Source organism: Caenorhabditis elegans, chromosome IV, assembly GCF_000002985.6.
Source record: "Caenorhabditis elegans chromosome IV".
Lineage (NCBI taxonomy): Eukaryota > Metazoa > Nematoda > Chromadorea > Rhabditida > Rhabditidae > Caenorhabditis > Caenorhabditis elegans.
The window spans coordinates 2,064,971-2,083,773 of record NC_003282.8 but is presented as its reverse complement, the minus strand read 5'-3'; the positions used below and the strand labels follow the sequence as shown (position 1 = coordinate 2,083,773).

The 18,803-nt window shown below is 33.8% G+C and overlaps 1 protein-coding gene and 2 non-coding genes across 3 annotated transcripts; 1 reads left to right on the top strand and 2 right to left on the bottom strand.

Moving 5' to 3' along the window:
* The first annotated feature begins 12 nt into the window (after positions 1-12).
* R05C11.5 lies at positions 13-162 on the top strand. Its single transcript, NR_052949.1, has one exon. It is a non-coding gene; the product is annotated as an Unclassified non-coding RNA R05C11.5 (non-coding RNA).
* Positions 163-4,691: 4,529 nt separating this feature from the next.
* On the bottom strand, positions 4,692-4,765 carry mir-8189. Its single transcript, NR_131455.1, has one exon. It is a non-coding gene; the product is annotated as a pre-microRNA mir-8189 (primary transcript).
* Positions 4,766-11,754: 6,989 nt separating this feature from the next.
* Positions 11,755-17,579, bottom strand: arrd-26 (Arrestin C-terminal-like domain-containing protein). The gene is made up of 8 exons (NM_067759.5): positions 17,495-17,579; positions 16,487-16,634; positions 16,353-16,428; positions 14,953-15,137; positions 14,819-14,901; positions 13,084-13,230; positions 12,915-13,031; positions 11,755-12,327 (listed from the first exon to the last, which is right to left on the bottom strand). The coding sequence occupies exons 1-8, from the start codon at positions 17,498-17,500 to the stop codon at positions 12,118-12,120; spliced, it is 972 nt and encodes a 323-aa protein (NP_500160.2). The 5' UTR covers positions 17,501-17,579; the 3' UTR covers positions 11,755-12,117.
* Between the last annotated feature and the right edge of the window lie 1,224 nt (positions 17,580-18,803).

Genomic DNA, 18,803 nt, shown 5'->3' with positions numbered 1-18,803 from the left:
AGTCGTTAAAACGCTTGCCTGCCTTTCCAGGTGGGCAGGTTTCAGGCAGGCGTCAAACCGCGCCTGCCTACCATGAAGCCATAAGTACGTTGAAAAAACGTTAATTAAAAATATAGACATCAAATTTGAAAAATGAGCAAAATTTGGCAGTGGTTTTGGAAAATTTACAAACGTTCAAGTTAAGCTTAGGAAAAATCTACCGAACCTAGTAAAGCATATCATGACAGAATAAGTGAAAGGTTAAAAAAAAAGTGTACGGTTCCAATTGTTCAACAATTGATACCCCCTCCTCCTATACAGCCTCACACACACACACAAATACATACACAAATTGTATATTGCGGTGTGTGTGTGTGTGTGTGAGACAACACGAGAAGAGAGACAGGTTATTGTAATTGGACCAAGGGGGACGCCAATTGATGAAACTGTGAGAGGAGGAGAGGGAGGGAGAGATGAGAGACGCAGCGACACAGACAGCGTTGGAATTGAAATAGTGAAGAGGGGTGGATGAAGGACGATTGATTACTTCATATCACTGATAGAAATACATCGAGACCGGGCGTGCCTAGGTTTTGGATCAACTTGTTGCATTTAAAAGGGGTTTTACGACGTCTCATGTTTAGGTGCTTTACATTCGGCATACTAACAGATAACTGATATCTTAGATAAATTTCGTGTATGTCAAAATTTTTTTAATAGAATGGCTATTCAAAACGTTGTCCAATAGCAATATAAGCTCTATATGATAATATAGGTAATCGTGTATATAGTTAATTAGGGATATAAGTAATTGGGTGTATGAATAATTCAGTATACATATAACTAACTAGGCATATCGTTAACTAGTTTTATATATATAATTAGATATTAATTAGATATTGAATCAGATATTGAAATGTTTTGTACGTGTAAAAATAGTTTGCACTTTGTAGAAAAAAACTAGATTTTTCGACAAAAATTTTTTTGAAGATTTTTTGACGACCAACCAAAAAAAATTTTTTTGGACGGATTTTTTTCCAAACTTTTGTTGTTTTCTAATAATGTATTTTAAACATAGCAAAATCCGCACACAAACCTCAATTCAAAGCTAAAAAGAAGCGAAATCAGAAAAATGGCTGAAAAAATTGGCTCCGAGTAAGACAACTAGGGATGGTCAAAAAATTTTGTGACTATTGTCAAATGAAAGATCATAGTTGATAACCTAAATTCCCAAAGTTTCATAAAAATCGATACGCAGCGAACAAAGTTATGATTTTTGACCCGGAACTTATTTGGAGACCTAATAGGTAATCGTGTATATAGTTAATTAGGGATATAAGTAATTAGGTGTATGAATAATTCAGTATACATATAACTAACTAGCCATATCGTTAACTAGTTTTATATATAATTAGATATATGGGTAATAATGCATATAGGGTTTATATTTAATTTGTTATATAGGTAATTTGGTATGGGTGAATTTTAGGTAACTATAAAAAACACAGTTATCATGACGAAACAAATATCTCAGAACTAAAATTCGTATCAAATTTATACTAATTTTCGGCATTTAATTTTTCCTACTTACTATCAGGATCTTTGAAATTGGTTTTTAATTTTTTGAACATATAATAGTGCTACGATGGCTACGAATGAAATTTTCTAAAATGGAGTTAAACCCAAAAATCCAAAAGAAAAGTCAGAATCAAGCAGAGACATTCACACACTAGCAGCAAGAAAAGTAGACTTTTAAGCTCTGAATGCCAAAAAAAATCCTGGAAATCAGCTATTGGGAGAGATTTTGTTAACTCGCTGGTTTATAGGAAAGCAGGACCTTAATAATTACTAGGTATGGGTCTGGAAAGAGCAGAAAGACCAAGTTATGTCAGAAATCCTATGATCAGTCGAACAGGTGCATTTTGAAAGAAAACTTCAAAGTTGAAGTTTTAAGTAGTAAGGTTTAAAGGCTAAAAAATCACAAGATACTCAGAAATTTCAAAACAATGGCGAGTAAGACTTGTGATAGGTCAAAATGTTTTACGAAATATAGAAGAAAGACTAGACACTATTGGGGTGACGATATAGTGATAACATTTTGTTTTTCTGAAGGGCGTGTTGGAAGGAATACAATAAAATGTGTGGGTGTTGTGGTTGGGGTGAATAAGAAGAATACGTGGCATTTTGATACTATGACAGTCAATATATATATAGCCAAGATATGGGCGGGTATGGAAAAAAAACTAAACTGTAGAAACTATGTTAAGTATATAGTAGTAAAAAATCAAAAAGGTACGCCTTTCGGAAGGATTTTTTTCGGCAGATTAGCAAATTGCCAGAACTGAAAATTTCCGGCTTATCGGCAAACCGGCAAATCGGCAATTTGCCGGAAAAACGGTAATTACTGAAAAATATTTTTCGGCAAATTATTGGTTTTACACATTTTTTTGGAAATTTCAGAATTTCATTTCGAATGGGCAAAATTGTACGAATCCTATGAATGTTCCTACATTTATGTATTTTGAAAAGTAGGCTAATTCTATGAAAATATTTAGAGAAGACGGGAAAAAAGTTCAAAAAAGCACCGTGTTTCCGTCTAATAAAAAACCCTCTAAAAGTTTCGGCAAATTGATGTTCGGAAAATAGCAAATCGGAATTTTGCCGGAATTAAAAATTTCCGGCAAATCGGCAAACCGGCAAATGATTTGCCGATTTGCCGAATTTGCCAGGAAACGGAAATAATTGCCAAATGTCTAATGAGAATGGGAAAACAAAATTTCAAAAGGCACAGATCGGTGGCTATTTGCCGAAATTTTAAAGTTCCGGCAAACCGGCAATTTCAATTTTATTTAAAGAGATCATGTTTCAATTTCTTTCCTTTTTAACGGCTTAGATATAGCCAAGATATAACATAATTTCAGTAAGACTAACATATTCAGTATATGCTAACTAAATTAATGCACATTAAAGGTGTTTCATTGCTCTCTCTCTCTCTCTCTCTCTGATGGTAAGAACTGATTTTGAATGAACTAACCTGTATTGTATATAGCATGCAATAAAAAATATCTTCCAGTGATACGGACAATGTTATCAAAGTAGATAGATATAGTGACGTCTAAACGAAATATAGATCTACAATTTCAAACAAAAATGAAATTTCGTGTCTCCATTAAAACACAATTTCCGTCCACGTCACTTTTCTATTTACAATAATTAACATGTTGTGCTTATCATGTTGATCTACGATTATTATATTATTCTATTATATAAACACCTGATTTTAACAAATTGACGAAAAAGTAAATAGGTCATAAAGTGTGTTGTTATTTCACACACACACACACCCTTATCATTGGCAAGTTTGGAAGGGAAGGGGTAGTGAAAAAAAAACTACTGAATACGGGGAGCAAGAGTCAAGAGTAAGTTGAGAAGAAGAAGAAGTGCTCAAACGTTTGGAACCGGAAATTTCAAATTTCCGCCTTCTTCTTCTTCTTCAAATTTCTTATACATACTTTGAATTTGTATATGATGAGGAAATTCGAGAAACTTGGAATTTTTTTCTGTTGAAATTTTTTTTTTCTTGGGATCTGAAAAATTTCAGATTTGACTGGAAATTGATAGAAATTGCTGGAAAAATGAATTTTTAAACATAAAGTTGACTTAGGCACATACATATTTAAATAAAAATGTTTCTTTGCTGAAAAATCATCCAGAAATGATAGAAACTCACTTTTTGAAGAGGAAAAGGCAATTTTCATTGATTTTGAGCTAAAAACTACTCAAAATTACCATATTTGTAGCTGTTTGCAAGTTTTAAGCGCATTTTATCAATAGGGCGCGCTTGTAACGTGCGACCGAGAAAAATTTGAATTTTTAGGGGAAAATGTAGATTTTCTTAGTTTTCTGGCAACCACTTTAAATAGAAGCCAAGATTTTTGAAGTTTAGGGACAGTATTTGCGAGAAAAATGTGAGAATTCTCATTGGAGCACGTTTGCAGCGTGTGCAAATTTTCAGTTGAAAGTAACTAATTGGGAGAAAAACGGTAAATTTTGAATTTTTGCGTCAGAGCACACTTGAACTACGCTGGAAATACAGGCAAATTTTGAATTTTCGGCCAAAAATTGAAATTTGCAATCAATTTTAGTGTCAAAAAACGTACAATTCACTTCGAAATTCTCAGTTTTTGGTGCCGAAATTTTAAAATTCCAGTGAGGAAATAACTAAAAAATGTCCATAGTCTTCTGGAGCACAAATAACTTTTCGACACAGGGCTCAACAAGAGACACGTGGATTTTCAGAAGAGACGAAAGACGGGGAGGCCAGTCTTTCTTGGAAGAAATCCACTCAGCTGTGTGTGGAATAGATGTTATTGGGGAGGGAGAAATATGGCTATGAAGGAAAATATTGAAAAACGAAGAAGAAAAAGAAAATGCAAGAGGAGAAGGAGAGGGGAGGGAATTTCTTCTATTATCTCTTATAATCCTTGTGGCTTTAAAGGCTTGATGAAAAGTGAACATTAGAAAAGGGAAAAGCTGCGGCTTTTTTGACCTCGAAAATGTTACCAGAAATTAGAAAAAAACTAAATTTCAGCTTTATTTTAACAATTCAACATATTTTAACATAAAAATTCCAATTCTCCACAATGAAAAACCTAAAGACCAGGTCGGGGCTCGAACTTACCCCCAATATCTTTATTTCTGAGCGGCAGCCATCCCTCTTATCCACTAGGCCATGCGGACCCGACTCCTTGAGGGCGCTGGCACTCGTGGCCTAGTGGATAAGAGAGATGGCTCATGTGCAGAAATGTGCGCAAGTTCGACCCCCCGTAATGGTATTTAGGTTTTTGATAGTGGAGAATTCGAATTTCTGAGTTAAAACTTTGAAAACTATGGTTTTTTTTACTGGAAAATTCAGAAGTTTCATATTTCAAAGATGATTTCTTCTTCCAAGAACTATCACTTTCATTTAAAATGAATCATCTTTGAACAAGTCGCCTGATGAATCATATATTTTATTTGAAAAATATTTTGTGTGTAGAGTTTCTCGTTCTCCCTGATCAGGTTTCCGGTTTTTTGGAAAAAAAAACTATTGAACTTTCTGCGAGAGACCATAATTTGATTAAACCGTTTCATATAATTGTGGGGAATTTGGGAATTTTGTGGGGGATGGTCAATAATCACGGAGAATTGTTAAAAATTTTGGAAATTTGAAAATATGAAAATTTCTGAAATAATTTTTTTTCGAAAAAAAAATTGTTGAAAAATTCCGAAAATTGTTGAAAATTGATTTTTTTTTTCAATAAAGCTACCAAAAGAATTTAATTGTCAAAAAATGTTAATGGAAAAAATTCAAATAGGTAAAACCAAGATAATGTGACAAAATTTAGAAAAATTGAGTTTTTTGGATGAAAAAAAAACGAAAACGGCTAAAAATATCATTTTATTTAAAAAAAAAACATAAAATTCGGCCTAAAATTAAATATCAACACTAAAAATTCTAGAAAAAATGTACTTAAAATGCACTTTGGTTGAAACCCAAAAATCGTTTGAAAAAATTGAAAAACTGAGAAAAATCTTAATTTAAAGTAAGTTTAGAAAATTTAAAAATTAAACAAAATAAAACGATTTCCGCTCGATAAATTTCGCACTAATTTATTTTTTGCTAAATTTCCGTAGGCCGGAAATCATCAATAAATGAATGGCTGACTGGTTCACACAGACCTTTTTTTCTCTAAATCTATCCGTTTCCATGGTGAATATCAGTGATTAGAGAGTATTTGAAATTGAGAGAGGTGGCTAGAGAAAATATAAATAATTTTTTTTCGTGGAAAAAGCACGAGAACAACAAAAAATCTAGGAAAAGAATTTTTTTTTTTGGATTTTTTCCAAATTTTTCTAAATTTTTCTGAAAAATGACCGTTTTATATAATTAATTAATTTTTTTTTTCTATATGTTATTTTAATTCGTAACTTTTTAGTTGATTATGTCAGATCAGCCCCTGTGTCCCACATTTTTTAGAAAAACTGGATTATCTCAAAAACTAGTGATACTATCAAGAAGTCGTCAACTAAGAAAATATTCTACGTAAAATTTTCTACATTTCGTTAATTAAAAACGTTTTGATATCTTTGTTAGTTTTTGAGATAATTGTGGTCAAAGTTTCCATTCCTAGAAGACCGCCAAACCCGTGAAGTGTCGGCTGCAAAGTTGAAATGTGGAAAATTTTAGATTTTTGTTAAATCATGGATGGAGGGTTTGAAGAAAAAAACATTTTTTTTCGACTTTTCCTTAAAAAAATTTGTGTTTCCAAAAACACACAATGTCATAAATTTCCGAAAAAAATAGAAAAAAATAAAATAACTTTGCCCGCAAAACGAGAAAAAATTTAATTAATTTTCGCCGCCCAATTACTTCTTTTTCGGCAGAACCCACAAATTTCTTTTCCAATTTTTTCTTCTTCTCTACGTCATTTTGACCCATTTGTTTCCATGAAAATTCAATTTTCGGAGGGCTGTTTCGAGTACATGTTACACTCAAAATTTTTGGGAAAAAGAATTTTTTTCGATTGGGGATGGTAGTTCGGAGGAAATTTAGTGATATCACTGATGATATCTTATCATTTTATCATTAGTGACTCATTTAGTTAAAAATAGTTATGCAATAAATATGAAACATTTTAAGAATCCTGATTTTGAAAAAAATTTTGAAAAAAAAAATTCCGACAAAAATTGGAAAATTTTTGAATTTTTTTTGTCATTTTTGATTTTAACTGTTTTTTTTCTAAAAAATCTTATAATAAGCAGTTTTTAAACTAAAATAGTTTTATATTTCCTTAATTGCTCATAAAATCCCTGCAGCCGACATCTCACGGGGTTTGAAAAGTCGCTGGGTACCCCTAACTTTGAGCGGGCATATCTCAAAAATGAGTTTAGATACAAAAAAGATGTAAACTGCCGAAATATAGGAAATTTTATGCTTAACATTTTGCTAATTGACAACTTTTTGATAGCTCTGCTAGTTTTTGAGATACAATACTTTGAAGATTTTATCTCGAAAATCCCAAAAAATCACGAAAAAGAGCAAGTTTTCAACTAACAAAGTTGTTCACAAAGGCATTCCGTGAACGTATTTGCCCCCAGCTACCTAAAAAAAATGGAATGCAGAAAATAATTCGAATCACTCACTTTTGTGGTGGGAGAAAACAGAGAAAACAAATTAGTTAGATATCACGGGGCTGATTTCTGATCGAAAACACTTGAAAATTGTGGTGGGAACAAGAAGAAAACGGGGGAAAAATTCAGGTGGAAAACTAGACTAGAAAATTTTATAAATTAAAAAAAATGTTCCGGTTCGATATTCACAATTTTTTGAAAGTTACAAATTCAAATTCTCCACTATGAAAAACCTAAAAACCAGGTCGGGGAATCGAACTTGTCCTACTTTCTTTATTTCAGAGCGGCAATCATCCCTCTTATCCACTAGGCCATGCGCGGGCACCGGAATTTCCAGACACCCGGGTGACGCGGAAACTCGTGGCCTAGTGGATAAGAGAGATGGCTTATGTGCTGAAATGTGATAAATTTGGGCAAGTTCGACCCCCCGTGATGTTAGATAGGCTTTCCATATTGCAGAATTCAGATTTTTTAGTTAAAAATTGGAAAAATCAGCAAGAAAGGAGAAAAAGTGGCTATTTGAAAAGTAAAAAAAAATTGATAAAACAATTCCAAACTCAAAGAAAAAAGTTGTGAATGGTGAAAACTCGGATTTCTATGCAAATTCCCGGTACAGTCTATTATTTATATATAAACGATAGCAACTCGACTCGTCAAAAAATCTCTTAAAATTAGCATAAGTCGCCAGTGACGAAATAACCAGCCATACAAGTACGTCAGTCCCCACTGAATTGTTTCAATTTTGTGCGGAATTTTGAATGGAAAAATGACAGAGAGGTGTGGAAAAAGGGATAGGGTTGTAGTACGGTGTAGTACGTGAATATATATTTAGTTCTGAATACAACGAGCGAAAAAAGTTTTCGCTACGAGACCTGAATATTCTGCCGCCAGAACTTTATTTTTGTGAATTTTCACTTAATTAGTCAAGTGTAACTCGCCTTGAGCTTCAATTGTGAAAAAATTGGGTCTCGTCACGAACAGCTACAGTAACCCGAGGGGTTTTCGTGGCGAGACCCAACAGTGTAAATTACAACTAAAAATGAAAATTGCAATATTTGAAAAAAAAAGTTTCAAATTTGTCATCGAGATTTTTTGTAAATTTTGCACTTTTCATTCTTACTAATTTTCTACCTAATTTCTTGAACTCGGTTCACTGATTGTGTAAAATTTTGGTCTCGCCCCGAACAGCTACAGTAATCCTGGTTTTCGTGGCGGGACCCAACTATTTTTTTAAAATCAACGGAATCTAGATTGTATTGAAACAAATGTTCTTAACAAGAGGATTCAGAAATTTACAATAAAAATTGATAACATTTCAGAAACGTTTGAGTTTTCCGAATCTGAAATGCTCAAATGTCAGAATTTTTCAGTTTTCAAATTTGTTCAATAATTTATTTTAATTCGACTTTTTGATAGGCCCACATTGCAAAAATTCGAAAAATTGGGTCCCGCCACGAAAAGTTATGGTGGGACCCAAACAACGTGTTAAATTAAAATGAAATAGATAATTGAAAATATTGGAAATTTATTTTAAAAACTACAGAAAAATGTTGCCAAAAAGTAATTCCCGGAAAAAAATACCAGACAGCAAAATGTGCAATTGAGCGAATTTACTTCCGGTCCGATTTTCCTAGAATTTATTTTCTTGTCTAATTTTTTGAATCCACAAACACAAAAAAAATTAGATTTTTGTAACTAAATTTGTAACTAAAATAAATCGGAATTGTATGTGTAAAATTCAAATTTTCCCAATTTTCACTGTTCAAATAGAAAAAGAAATAGCAAAAATCACAAGACAGAATTTTCTCGGAAATTTGGGCGAAAAAAAAAAGTGTGGGTAAACGAATAAAAAATGCATATGTTCTAAATGTTATTCAGGTAGTCAGGTAGACAAAAAAAAGAAGAAGAAAACGGGAAAAAATGAGTGGGGAAAACTACAAAGTAATAGAAAAAAGGGTCCCCACATACGTATATAATAGCAGGAAACGTTTTTTTTTTTTGCTTCTTTTGGGGTGGTGGAAAAGAAAAACGTATTGAAAATGGGAAAAAAGTAGTTTTAGAGTTGTTATTGCTACTCTAGCAAGGTGTCTGAGCAGAAAAATGTTTTAAAAAAAGGTTTGGTCCTGGAGTATGTGGGGGAGGCTAACTAAAAAAAAAAAATTTTTGGGAAAAAATAAATAGTTTTGGTCAAAATTGTATTGTCAAACTTTTGATGTGTGCGGCGAATTTCGAAATTTGTCGAGCTCGGCAAACGGCAAGTTCGGCAAATTTGCCGCGCACCTCTGATTGAATTTGCAAAAAAAAAATATTTTGGAAAAAAAATTAAGTTTGAATTTTACGGGAATATATTTTCAGAAAATTGAAATTGAAGTTGAATTTTACGCCATAAATTAAGAAAAAAGAAAATTAAATTTTGAATTTCCCGCCGAATTTGATTTGAAAAAGTGAGTTTTTATTGCTAAATTGTGTTTCTCGCAAATTTTATTAAAAACTTGAATTTCAAATTTCGCGCCATATTTTTTTTTTCAAAAACTTGGAAATTTGAATTTTGAAAATTTGAATTTCGCGCCAATTTTTTTTGTAAAAAAATTGTTATACTACTGGGTGTGTTTTTTTTCGAATTTTTTTTTTCAGATTTGAATTTCCCCCCAAAATTTCTGATAAAAATTTGAATTTGGTACTAAATTTGAAGTTTTTTATTTCTTGTTTAACAAAAATTTGAGACTTAAATTTTTTTTTTTGGAAAAATTGAAGGAAGTTTCAATTTCAGTAAGAATTTAGCGCCAAAATTTTGGAAATTTTAAAAACAGAAAAAAAACAAATTTTGAATATTAATTTTTATTTTTTCTCAGCTCTAATTATTTTTGAAAAAGAACAATTAGGATTTCAATTTTACGGCAATATTTTATTGAGAAATTGGATTTTGAATTTCCTGGAAATTTTTGAAATTACCAAACTTTACAACATTTTTGAAAATGCGCAGAAATTTGAGATGACCACCAGCCAAACTTTCTGAAAAGTTTGAATCAGGGGTGAGCGGCAAATCTCAAAATTTGCCGTGCTTAACAAACTCCAAAAAATTTGATATTTTTTCAATGTTTTTTGGAGCACCAAAACTACTAAATTTTCTAGCACACATATCTGTTTTCTGAATAAGTTCCGTGTAGTGTGTCTGCTTAAACAATAAAATAACTCAAAATGTGTAATTTTACAAATTTTTTTTTGGGAAAAAATAAATAGTTTTGGTCAAAATTGTATTGTCAAATTTTTGATGTGTGCGGCAAATTTTTTTTGTCGAAATTTGTCGAGCTCGGCAAACGGCAAATTCGGCAAATTTGCCGCGCAACCCTGATTGAATTTGCAAAAAGTTTCAGGAAATTGAAATTTGAACAACGCGCCAAAATGTTATTTCATTAAAAAAATACCAATAAAAAATGTAGTCAAATCTTCCTAATTTAAACGAATAAGTAAAAAAGCACCAAAAAAGCACCAAAAATCCACGTGGCACCAATAAAATTGTCGATAAAGTGCAAGATAATCAGAACGAAAAGAACACGATTGAACTCGTCCAAAAACGGAACTCTTTCCCTCTTCTTCTGAGGAGATGAAGCTCCCGCTCGCCAACACACACACACACACAGTAGGCTCTCTTCTATTTGTACTTTGGATGAATTCCCCCCTTCCCGGGTGACCATTAGCTCACGGAATCGGAATGATGACCATTACGCAGAGGCAACTGAAACCAGTCAGCTAATCAATGGGGACAGATAAGAATAGAACAACTTGGTGCATCGGACGGGGTTTCTGGTGGAGGAAATGTGTTGGGGAGCAGGAGTTCTTTTCGGAGTGGAACAAGGATCTTAAGCACACTTAACTCATGAAAATCTATATGCCTACGTCATGTCTACGTGCCTACCAATATGCCTACCTTTATTACCTACCTAAATGACTACCCATCTTCCTATCTATGTACCTATTTAATGAGTCTACCTATATGGAGTCCTCATGTCTACATTAAACCTACCTGCATGTCTACCTAGATGCCTACCTATATGCCTATCTGACACTTACCTATGTGCCTGCCTACTTTTTTTGCACCTAGACAACAGCCACTACACAGATACTCCGCAAAAAAAGTATTGAGGACAAAACACTCTCACTCATCATACTCATACTATCGTAATTGGTGTAGTATAGGTGAGAAACCGGAAGGAAATTGTCGCACCGGTCGAGAAAGGAGCAGCCGGAGGTTCTTGCAACATTTAGTACTCTTTTGGAGCATAAGGAATGTGCAAGTTTTATAGATCCATTGCCTATCTCATGCCTACATCCTGCCTGTCTGCCTACCTACTTGCCTACCTACCTACCTACCTACCTTTTCTCAAATGTGTTACAAGCACGAAGCAGGTAGGTAGGCCTACCTACCTGCTTCGTGCTTGAAACACATTATATAAAAATACGAGTAGGCATAAATTAGGCAAATGTTGCCTGTAAGGCTAAATTTTTAAAACTTGAAAATTTCAATGTTCTGGTTTTTACTCTCCAACGACACGGAAAAAATCTGAAAAATCTGAAATTCTCCACTTCAAAAACAAGAAATAATTGTATACAATTAGGCGAATAACATTTATTGAAAAAATTTGAAAAAAAGGAAAGACATAACTTGAAATTTGAAATTGAAATAAGAAAATTGCCAAGAAATGTATGAAAATGAAGGAAAATTGGGGTAAAAGTTACAGGAAAAACTAGAATAAAACTTGAAGAATAGAAAATTTTATTAAAAAAATTGAAAAAAATTGAAAAAAAAACCGGGCTAAAATTGCAAGAATTTGGAATAAAAACAGCTAAAAATTGGAGATCAAAACCCGATTTGAGTCAGAGCATGTTTTGGAAAAAAATTTATTCAATGCCTGGGCTCTTCCCGTTTTTTTGTAAATGATACAAGTGCGCTCCACCGTACAATTACTACTTCTCGGAGCCATTTGACGCCGACGACTTTACACTGCCCACAATAACGGGTAATACTAAGTCAAAGTGATCCAGATCTAATTTGAAGAAATACGAAACTGTGACAAGGCGATTCGCGTGAATTGACGTTGGAGGGAGGTTAGGAGGTACACTGAACTCGATTTCTTTGGTTTGAGGTCCAACGCCGGCTTTTGTTTTGCAGGTTCCCTGGAAATTTTTGAGATTAGGTTTGCTGATTTGCCGTTTGCCGAACATCAATTTGCCAGAAATTTTTAGAGGTATTTTTTATAAGACGGAAACACTTAAAACTGGGCCTTTTTGAAATTGTTTTCCCGTTTGTTTCTAGTTATTTTCATAGAATTTGTTTATTTTTTAAAACAGATGTAGGAAGATTCATAGGATGCGTACAATTTTGCCGATCAAAATTGAAATTCTGAAATTTCCAGAAAAATGTGCAAAACCACTTGTCTACTTGCCTATTTGCCGGAAATTTCAATTCCGGTAATTTGCCGATTTGCCGGAAAAAATCGTTAATGGCACAACTCGGCGAGCCAAAAAAGTTGTCAGTTTTATAACATCTTGAATGCTGAGAGAATATGGGTTTATCGAACCGGAATTTTATAACAACATATTTATTAAATTTTTAATGTTGGATGAAAAGTATTAATTTTTGTATAAATACTGTAAGATTCAATAATAGGGATTTTTTGTTCGATTCAATCGAAAAACAACTTTACAAAATTTAGAATTTTGTAGTACAAACTGGTCCTTAAAAAAGTCCATAAAAACCTTACATGACTCTCCACAGCTATTGTAATAGATTTCCTATCAATCATCATTGGATCATTCCGATTCACGGCTACAAAATCCAATTGCTGACACAAAGATAGAAGCACACATTCGTGATTGTCCTGAAATCTCTTTTTTTTTGAGTATAATCTCGAAAATAAATGTATAAAAAACCTTCTTCCTCATCCATTTTTTTCGTTTCTTCGTCTTATTCTCCACGGTTAAACTGATTTTCGAAGTCATTCCCGGCATCACACCAATCTCATCGACTTGCATTGTGGCGATAAGGGCACCTTTCCGCCGGCCACAACATCCGGTTATCTGGAATTAGAAAGTGGTTGGTTTTACAGAAATTTGCTGTCAATTCACTGCAACTTTTCCCTCACGAGGGACGAGGAAAAGTGGTTTCTAGGCCATGGCCGAGGGGCCGACAAGTTTCAGCGGCCATTTATCTTGCTTTGTTTTCCGCCTGTTTTCTTTCGTTTTTCATCGATTTTTTTCGTTTTTTTTTTCGTTTTTTTTTAAATAAAACTGATAAATAAATATTTTTTGCAGATGCTAAAACAATTTCCAAGTAAAAAAATCATGTATTCAGTGGGCAAGCAGCGGTGAAAGTGGGCATTGTAATATAATGGATTACGGGAATACAAAACCTAAACTTTTTCTGAAACATGATACATATGCTGCTTAAATGCTGAGACTACCTGATTTTCATAACGAGACCACTGAAAAAGTTTTGAGGTTTCCAAAATTCAACTTTTTTGGTGAAAAAGTCGAGATTTTCGCACAAAAAGTTGAATTTTGGAAAACTTAAAACTTTTTCAGCGGTCTCGATATGAAAATCAGGTAGCTTCAGCATCTAAGCAGCATATGTATCATGTTTGGGAAAAAGTTTAGGTTTTGTATTCCCGTAATCCATCATATTACAATGCCCACTTTCACCGCTGCTTGCCCACTGAATGCATAATTTTTTTACTTGGAAATTGTTTTAGCATCTGCAAAAAATATTTATTTATTAATTTTAATAAGAAAAAACGGGAAAAAGCTGTGAAAAACAAAAGAAAACAGGCGGAAAACAAAGCAAGATAAATGGCCGCTGAAACTTGTCGGCCCCTCGGCCATGGCCTAGAAACCACTTTTCCTCGTCCCTCGCGAGGAAAAAGTTGCAGTGCAATTCGACATTAAATCATATTGAGTTGAGTAGATTTTGATTTGAAATGTCAAAATTGGAAAACATTCGGCAAAAAGAAAAGGAACATGAATTGGATAGAGGAGCAGAGAGCAACAAAACTAATATGCATTTGAATTTAATTTACATTTGTCTACTATAGTATTAAAAAAGGTGTTGTCCGGTTTTTTATTGTTTTGTTAGACAGAAAAACGGAATTTCATGCTGAAACTTTTTTAAAACTTAGAAAAAAATTATGGAAAAAAACATGGCCTAAAATTAGGTAAAATTGCTAATTTTACCGAAACTGACTTTTTTGAAATCACCGTCTAATTTTGGATATAAAAGAAATTTTTTTAAATTATCTTTCAACTTGAGTTAGGTACATTTAAGATCGATGAATCATCAGAAGTTACCAAATTTTACAAAATCTGGTCCTACATCGACCCTAAATGTACCTGAATCGAGTTGAAACCGCAAGATAATCATTTGGTATACCGGCAATTTCAAAAAAGTTAGTTTCCAGCCGCTTGACAAGTCGGTCAAATTTCAAATTTTAACTAATTTCAGGTTATTATTGAGCCGCCATAACTTTTTTTGAGAAACTTTCAGGAAGTTTCATTATCAAATTCGGTGTTTTCAGACAATTCTGAGTATAACAAAAGTATAAAAAATTAAGGATAGATAATAAAATGATAATATAAACATTTCCCTTTAAGCATCAATATCTCAAAAACTCACTTCCTCCTCCTCGGTCACATGTGCTTTATCGTGTAGATATGGGGCGTCCAAGTTGAGCAGCGAGAACACTTTGAACGTTTTTTCTGCAATTCCTATTTTCTTTCCATTTTCACAGTGTATCTACAATTTATTACCAGACACTACTTCAGTATCACCATCCTCTGGAATAGCCATCAGCGCTGTGCACATGTATCGTATGCTCCCGTGATTGTCTCGTTCCACAGATGACAGAACGTCCAGAGGTATCCGGCCTTCAAACTCGACGCTATGCTTTCCCTCGTGGAGTTCGAACTCGTCGGTGCAGTGCTCCGCTATTGTTCTGGAGAAAGTTATGCATTATGGAAACTATCTTAAAATTGCGTAGAATTCGGTGTTCTCGCGTACTTTTGAAGCTACAGTAACCCGAAAATTCAAAAATTCGAATTTAGGATCCTCGACGATTAGTTTTTCCAGAAAATTTCATACAAAAATTCGAATTCCCTGCCATTTTTCACCCCCAAACCATCAATTTTCAGAGCTTTATCTCAAAATTTTGTAGAATTCGGTGTTTCCTTACTTTTAAAGCTACAGTAACCCGACAAGTTAAAAAAATCGTTTTAGACTTCCTAAATTCAAGTTTTTAGGTGCAAAATGTGATGGAGATTTTGAATTTAGTAGTTAAAACTTGCAGAAAACGAGTTTAAAGCTTGAAATGCCCATTTTTGACTAATTCAATAATTTCCCCTCACGTTTTAACTTTGAACTATGATTTCTCCGATCATTTTTACAACTTTTCTCACTTTTCTGAGTCCCTAACTTCACATTTGAACTATTCGGGTTACTGTAGCTCCAAAAGTACGCAAACACTGACACTACCGTAACCCAAAACATCCGGTTTTACGCCAATTGTGTTTTGTGAATAGAAGTTAACGGGGAGTCCGATTTTTATTCAAAAAATTTCAGAACGTCTGTGAAAATTCGAATTCCTCAACATTGCGTAAAATCTGGTGTATTGGGTTTACTGTAGTCCGTGTTTGCGTACTTTCGGACCTACAGTAACCCGAATTTTTTGTAATTCAGAGCCAGTGCTTTGAAATTCCTGAGCCGTTGGTGAAATAAGGCAAGAAATTCGAATTTAGTGCTTAAATGTGGAGTAACAAAATTTGAGACTTTGCTTTTTTAGACCAAAATTGGTCCAAAACTACCGAATTTCGTAATGAGACGTTCTGAAATTTTCTCAAAAAAACGTTATGGCAGTTCAAAGTTTGGCAAACATAGGCCCATTTTCAGCTAAAATCAAGAAGTTGGAAAAATTTTGGATTTTAGCTGAAAATGTGCCTTATTTTGCCGAACTTTGAACCGCTAAATATATTTTTTTGAGAAGTTTTCAGAACGTCTCATTACGAAATTCGGTAGTTTTGGACCAATTTGGGTCTAAAAAAAAAAAACAAAAACTCAAATTTCGGTTCTCCACCTTTAATGTGATGCCCTAATTTTAAAAGCGGAGATTACGCGGAGGCACGGTCAGGCACAAGTTAACATAGGACCAACTTACGTGGTTAAATCAATCTGCTCGTCCATAAATGTGTGCCTACTCTCATAAGGCAGATCGTCCTGCCTACTCCGCCAACCTGAAACCTTTGGGCGTTTTAGAACATTTTGTAAAGTAAAAATGATAAGGTTTTCCACCTGTCTCCGCGACACCAGTCAACCGAACGATAAGCCCAGTGATCCGAACCTGTTTGGAGCAAACCATCTCAATGATGCCTTTGATCGGATCACCGCCCAAGTACGGTTCATCGATACCCTTATCTAAGGTCACTTCGAAGTAATCGACCTGGAAATGGGTCATATTCATTTTCAGAATGGGTATGCTTCAGTTTTAAGACCACAAAAAAAAATGCAAAAAACATCGAGTTTGAGCCAAGTTACGACGGTGTAAAGTTGGTGGCCTAGAAAACCAAATTGTGGATTTCTAGGCCACCACCCTCGAAACTAATTGTAGAGCTTACAGCGTACAAATTTCTTATATTGGTGGAGGTTCACAATTTCAAAAACTCGAATTTGGAGCCAAGTTTCGGCATGTGGAGTTTGGTGGCCTAGAAACCCAAATTTTGGATTTCTAGGCCACCAACTTCAAAACTTGAAGAGCAGACGGTCCGTGACTTGCTAAAGTTTTCAGAATTTAAAATTTTGGATTTTCCGCAAAGTTATAGCAATTTTAAGTTGATGGCCTAACTTTCCCAGTTATAATTTCTAGGCCATAAACAGAAAATCGTTAAAACTCTAGGCGGAAATTCAAAATTTGTTAGAAAACATTTTGGCGAGAAATTCTAATATTTTGAGAAATTTTTCGGAGGGAACTTCAAAATGTCTCGAAACATGATTTAGTGGGAAATTCAAATTTTCTGAGAAAAAAACTTTAACTAAGTTTTCCGTCAAAATGCTTTTTCTCAGAAAATTTGAATTTTCGTCCGAATTTTTTCATAGAAAAATTGAATTTTCCTTCAAAAAATTTCTCAAAATATTTAAATGGGGATCAAAATGTTTGAAAACTATTTGACGGAAAATTCAAATTTTCTGAGAAATTCAAATTATTTGAGAACATTTTTTTGGTGAAACTGCTATGTACCATTTCAAATTGTTGTAATTTGAAAAATTACATCGTTTTTTTTCTATTAAAAAGAGCCCACTCACCTTCATAACTCCGTCTCATTCTGGCATCGGACGGGGGTGGCGGTGGTGGAACAACTTGGACAAAACCCCGGAATTTGTCTGAAAATGACACTTTGTTGCTCTAGTGAGCCCAAAAAAGAAACGACACAAAAAATCCCAACAACACCACAATTCCATGAATAGAAAAGACAAAAAAAGAAAAAGAAATCATCAAAGGGAAGTTTAGGCACAAAAAAAAAGAAAAAATGGAGCCATGAAATTCAATTTTTCAGTTGATTAGCCAAGTTGGGCCGCGGAATTTATTGGATTTGGAACTTGGGCAGAAAATCCTGATGGAATCGGACTGGGAGAATAGTTTCAGGGGACTAGGGAACAGGTGTCTGGTTTTTTCGTTCTATCAAAAAGTAAAAAAAAATACGAGAAGGAGAGAAAGATTCGGTGGATGATCAAACTAACACCTGACACTAAGGGGGTTTATGAGGTGTAGATGGGGGGCTCAGTGAGCAGATGTAGTAGTAAAATTAGGGTTTACGATTTTTGGAACTGCTCACTATCAGTTTATTGCCAAAATAAAACAACTGGCAAAATAGCCGATTCCTGAAGTTTAGAGAATCCTACAGTTTTCACAAGTACCAATTGCCAGAATTTTCAGAATTTGGTAATTGCCAAATTTGTTAAAATTGCCAAAATTGCCAGAACTGCGAATCCGATTGCCGGAAATCTTAGAATTTTGCCGAAATTGTCAAAAATGTTAGTATTGTAACGATTGTCAAATTTGCCAAAAACAAATTACCAAGGCTGTTGCTATACCAGAAGTTTCTCGAAACTTCTGAGTCATGAAATTGCCGGTTTTTCCAATTGGCTTTGCCAATTTGTCAAAAACTTTAAATAATCCGAAGTTACGAAATATTTTGAAACCTTGTAGGGACCGAATTTGCCGTAAATTAAAAAAATGTTTCAATAATGAATTTTCTAAAAAAAAAAATTTGCTTATTGCCAAAATTGCCAAATTGCTAAAACCTGGTAATTGCCAAAATTTCCTACATTCTGAAATTTCAAAATGTGACCGAAATTGCCGTTTGCTGAAATTTATATATGAAAATTATAAAATTTTCGACAGTTGTAAGTTTTGGTAATTTCCAAAAATTGCCGGAAATGTTAGAATTTGACATTTTTGGCATTGGCAGTATCCGGGATCTCAAAAAAATTTACTATAAAATTTCTTATTCCAGTCAAAAAATAGTGTTCAAGCAAAGAAAGAATTTCCACAAAAAAAAATTGAACCTTTTTTGCTTGAAATCCAACGCGGTTGAAATTTGACCTGAGTCAC

Bases quoted from the DNA above. Each gene is read 5' to 3' on its own strand.
- arrd-26 (NM_067759.5), bottom strand. The intron at 15,138-16,352 runs GTAAGTTGGTCC...AACTTTCTCCAG, and splicing joins GAGCAGATTGATTTAACCAC to AACAATAGCGGAGCACTGCA. The intron at 13,231-14,818 runs GTGAGTTTTTGA...TTCTAATTCCAG, and splicing joins ATGTGACCGAGGAGGAGGAA to ATAACCGGATGTTGTGGCCG.